General features: G+C 32.6%; 1 protein-coding gene across 2 annotated transcripts in view; it reads left to right on the forward strand.

Moving 5' to 3' along the window:
• The first annotated feature begins 710 nt into the window (after window positions 1–710).
• LOC106876726 (casein kinase I) overlaps window positions 711–5,157 on the forward strand; it is a 192,822-nt gene continuing 188,375 nt past the window's right edge. For both annotated transcript variants that reach the window (XM_014925406.2, XM_014925413.2), the window contains exon 1: window positions 711–1,387. In XM_014925406.2, the coding sequence (XP_014780892.1) occupies window positions 1,153–1,387 (235 nt within the window). In that variant the 5' untranslated portion in view covers window positions 711–1,152. The remainder of the gene's footprint in view (window positions 1,388–5,157) is intronic.

A 5,157-nucleotide genomic window follows, 5' to 3' on the forward strand; every position in this document is an offset into this window, starting at 1 on the left:
TGTGTGTGTGTATGTGTATGTGTATGTGTTTGTCCCCCCCCTCGCTTAACAACCAATGTCGGTGTGTTTACGTCCCCGTAACTAGGCGGTTCGGCAAAATAGGCCGATAGAATAAGTACTAGGCTTACAAAGAATAAGTCTTGGGGTCGATTCGTTTGACTAAAGGCGGTGCTCCAGCATGGCCGCAGTCAAATGACTGAAACAAGTAAAAGAATATATATATATATATTATTTATAAATTATACATATACAGTATATATATAAACTATATATTATACAACTTTATTAGTATTCATATATATTATAGGATATATACGCTATTTGATGTATTTCGAGGAAGGGAAATGAGAGTAACATCAAGGGCCGGTAGTGAACAAGGACTAATTATTACAATTCTGTCCATTCGTACAAAAAATGTCTGGCGTTGGCAATAACAAACACTAAAGCCAAAAAAAGCACAAAAAAGAAGCAAATTCAAGGCCGATCACCGGCACATGCGGAAGCAATTGAAGGGGTAAAAAGATGTTCATTTTGAATGGAATAAAATGAAAATATTATTTACAGGAAATTATTTAAATAAAAAAATAAAATTGTTCGCTATGCTTATTTAATATTTCTGTATATCTTTATTATATATGCAATAATCGACGAACAATTATGTCAGTCCCGACTCCCGGCACAATATGGCGGATCCACTGCACTCATTTCCGGTTATATCTCTACGCCTCTCCTGGAGAAAATTTCTTCGAAACTCCCATCTGCATTACTGACTTAACTTTATTTCAGACTTATCGAGAGTTTTAAAGTAACTTTCAAAAAATTCGCAGCAAGAATACTTGAAATATTGAAATGTGTGGGTGTGATTGAAGGTGTGCGGATTAATATTTGTTTGACAGTATTAGTCTTCAAACATAGTTCCCTCCAAGACTAGAGAACAAGAGAATCTCTCACGTAGGGAGAGTTAAGTGCAAAAATTAGAGGATATTTCGATCTGTTAACCATGGTGAATTCCCTAGACTTACACTAGCCCAAATGGATGTATTTACTTCATTTTGGATCAACAAATTTGTCTGTATACGGACCCAAGGGCTAATGTTTTGACAAGCACTGGCGGAATTCGCTTTATTAAACAAGTTAGACACCACTGTCTGTATGCGTGAATGGCTGTCATACGAAATTTTTCTTAAGTGTCTTGTCTTTCATATTGTCATTATGAGTAACCTGCCAAAACAACATGGACCAGGGGAGGATCAGAGCAGGCGAGGGGCCAAGTCAGGGGTTCGAATGAGACCATCAAGTCAAAGTAATTCCAGTGTTTTGATGGTAGGGCCCAACTTTAGAGTGGGCAAAAAAATCGGATGTGGTAACTTCGGAGAACTCCGGCTTGGTAAGTAATGTTGGGTTTAAAACACCATAAATACATGTATATATTATATATATGCTTTACAACGAATATTTACATAGATCACACTGTTATACAGCATTTATTCTACATACACATAGGTTCTTTCTATGTATTTATATCTATCTATCTATCTCTGTATATATGTAATACACACACACACACACACAAACGTTGTTGATTTTTTTTCTTTTATAGATATTCAGTCTACGATCGCTTATGTTTTTTTACCACAATTTAAAAAATATAATATAAGTACAATCATGTTTTTTTTTGTGTGTTTTCCGGTGCTTGTTATATTTCAGAATTTTATTCTTATATATAATTCAGTGTAATTGAAAAACTTGTTCAGAGTTCCCAATTATATCATGTTAAAAAATACCGAAGAATCTTATAGGTTTTCTTTTTGAAGGATTGTTTTTTTTTTTGTCAGTCTGTTTTGAAAAATAGTAATAAAAAAAAGTGGTGGGGATTGAAGTGTCGTGTTAGTTATTGAAAATTTAACAGTGAATGCCTTGATTTAGTGGCATTAGTCACCATTTCTTTCCGTGGCTGAGTCTTCGATTGCCACCTTCCCCAACATTGGTAGAATTTCTCTCAGTCTCTCATCTAACCTCCTTCATATATATTGCCTCGACAAAAATGCTCTCTTTCACTGTCTCGACGCACACACAGATATACTTAGATACGTGTGTATATATATACACACACACACACACACACACACTGTAAACATATTGATACACACACACACACACACTGTAAACATATTGATACACACACATATATACATACATACACACACACCTATGCATATTTGTTTATTCATAATTATATTTATTAATATAATCTGCAAGTACAGCAATAATAATTTCTTCGGTTATAAAGCGGTAACATTTCGAATTATCTATTGACTTACCAAACCGGATGTATTACTGTTACTCATCAATATGTGGTATTATATATATATATATATATATATATATAGTTCCGTGATGTTTGTCTTACACACACCTGCTTTAATTGAGAAAAAGGAACAATAGAAACATGATTTTGTGATATAACCCCCCCCTACCCTAGATAAAAATATACATTCTGTTTCTTTCCATACAAGTAATTTTTGTCTCTCCTTATGTGTGTGTGTATGTTGCAACGTATAGACAGGTATTGTGAAACTGGGTCGATTGTTTATACATTAAGTACAGTAATGGTGGTACCTCATACATATTGCTACACGCACACACTCAGCAGTGATATTGATATCCGTGATTTGTATATTATATACACTGGATGTAGACTACTACTTATAGTAATACATATAACTACACACACATCTTTTTAATCGTACAAATACATATGTGAATATATACTCATACACGTAATGACATTGTTCTACTCCTACACTCTGTTTTATGTTTGTTTTCTATATGTGGTAGAGATGTCTAGGGCGACCGATGTTGATATAAAAAGCTAAATGCCTGAAGAAAAGTTGAGGCTGCTTTTGGAGGAAGCCTTATACCCCATAGTGCCACCACCACCACCAACTACCCTTTTTGTATTCTATAAGTACCACCGTCGTTTTCCTTGTACCCTAGAAGTATCACAACGACCAACACCTTTCTTGTACCCTATAGTACCAATACCACTCGCCTTCTGCCACCACCCTTTCTGAAACCAGCGCTTCCGTTTTGCATTTAACTAACCTCCAACCGACCTTATTACCAAAGCTTCAGGGATGGATGTCTTTTTCTTTACCATCCCATTTAGTCAACCTACCCAACTATTTTTTTTTGTCTACCAGCATCACTTATCCACCCACTCCTTTGTCAGATAACACACACATTGTGTTAATGAGAGAATATATCGAAGACGAATAAAAAACGTAGAAACGATTTGTCACTATTATTGTTTTAAAATTAATTAGATCATTAAAATATTTTAATAGCTCTTTTGTTAAATTAATGTGGTGTTACACGCACATACACACACACACCAATGGCTTTAAATAGAAAAGTAGCCAGAGCGAGTTTTAAGGATTTACCATTAATTTTGAAGGTAGTTGGTGTTGCTCTGCAAAGCAAGACTGGCTATATATATAAACATATATATATAATGCTGGATATATTCTGGTGTGTGTTGAGTTTTCATAAAGTGTATATTAACATGGAAAAATAAAGGGTAATATTTTAATGTGGATACATCACATTCAGTATGCTATGTAAAAAAATTATGTAATTTTTAACCCATTCGGAATTGGATTAAATTATTATTTTTGTAAATCTGAGATTTTGACTTAGAACATCACAGGCATATATATATAATATATATATGTTGGTGAATAGATGAGGGTAGAATATTTAAATAATTAACAGTTTTTTATGTTAAAAATACATCTAACAACAATAGTATTTTAAGATATTCTGAAATGTTAGGGTAAAAGAGAATTATTTTTCCTCTTTAAGAGAAGACAACCATGTCTTATTCCTTTCTATCTCGTCTTTCTTCTGATCTCTCTCTCTCTCTCTCTTTCTCTCTTAATCTCTTTTTCTGTGATTCAATCGAATTTATTAAAATATCTACCTGTGGATTTACTAAGTTAAACCGAAAAATTAAAAACCTTTTTCTCAGTCAGATCTTCCAAGATTTCTAAATTTCATATATTCATAAATAAATGAGTTTGTGTGTGTGTGTGTAATGTGTTGTGGATGATATAATTTCTGTGTAATGGTGTAAAATTTAAAAGAACGAACCCCGTGATCGCGTCTTTAAAACTTAAGCGTTTAAGGAATAAATATGTTGTAGAAGTGTCTTCTTTATTTCTAACCCCATCGTCTTTTCACACACACACAACCCACTCACGTTCATGATACGTCATCTATAATTAGTATTGTCATTTTATTTTATTTTTTTCTTCATTTCATCCTAGATCTAAATCATCATTTAATTAGTGCTATTACTGAAAAATAAATTCTTAGCTTTCTCATATTATCACGGTCCTAATTTCCATGTTCATGGTGAAGAAAGGTTTTATTATTTTGTTTTATTATATCTTACCCAAACAAAATAGCTATGCTCAGCCCACCCACAAACATACACATACACACATCTCGATCTCTTTTTCTCCATAAAGTGCTGCATTTTATCCTGGAAGTAACAATCATCCCCCCCCCCAGTTCCTCATTCATGTACTTCCTGTGAGTCAGTTATACAAGAAAACTTGCAATAAAATAAGCTGCTTGCTTCTTCACTTAAGAATATTGAAACAGATTGTCTTCAACTAGATAACCATTATAGCCGCTCATCATACCCTTTCAGACATCCACTGATTCTCATTATCATTCTTCAATTTTTTTAAACGATTAAATCATTGAAAAATATTAAGAATAATTTATTATTATCATCATCATCATCATCATCATCATCATCATTATTATTATTATTATTATTATTATTTCTTAATGTTCTCCAACGGTCGATATAATAGTTTACTACAGTGCAACATATTACAATTCCATAACCTGGAACTAAGTGTTCATCTGCTATATATATATGTATACATATATATATATGTATGTGTGTGTGTGTGTAGTGTCTATATAGACTATATATAGTGAGTGTGTATATGCTCAAAAACATTAATATATACTTAAGTATAAGTTGTGTGCATATATATGTATTTCTGTGTGTGTATGAGTATATAAAATTGATATATATATATATATATATATATATATATATATATATATATATATATA

This window comes from Octopus bimaculoides, chromosome 2, assembly GCF_001194135.2.
Source record: "Octopus bimaculoides isolate UCB-OBI-ISO-001 chromosome 2, ASM119413v2, whole genome shotgun sequence".
NCBI lineage: Eukaryota > Metazoa > Mollusca > Cephalopoda > Octopoda > Octopodidae > Octopus > Octopus bimaculoides.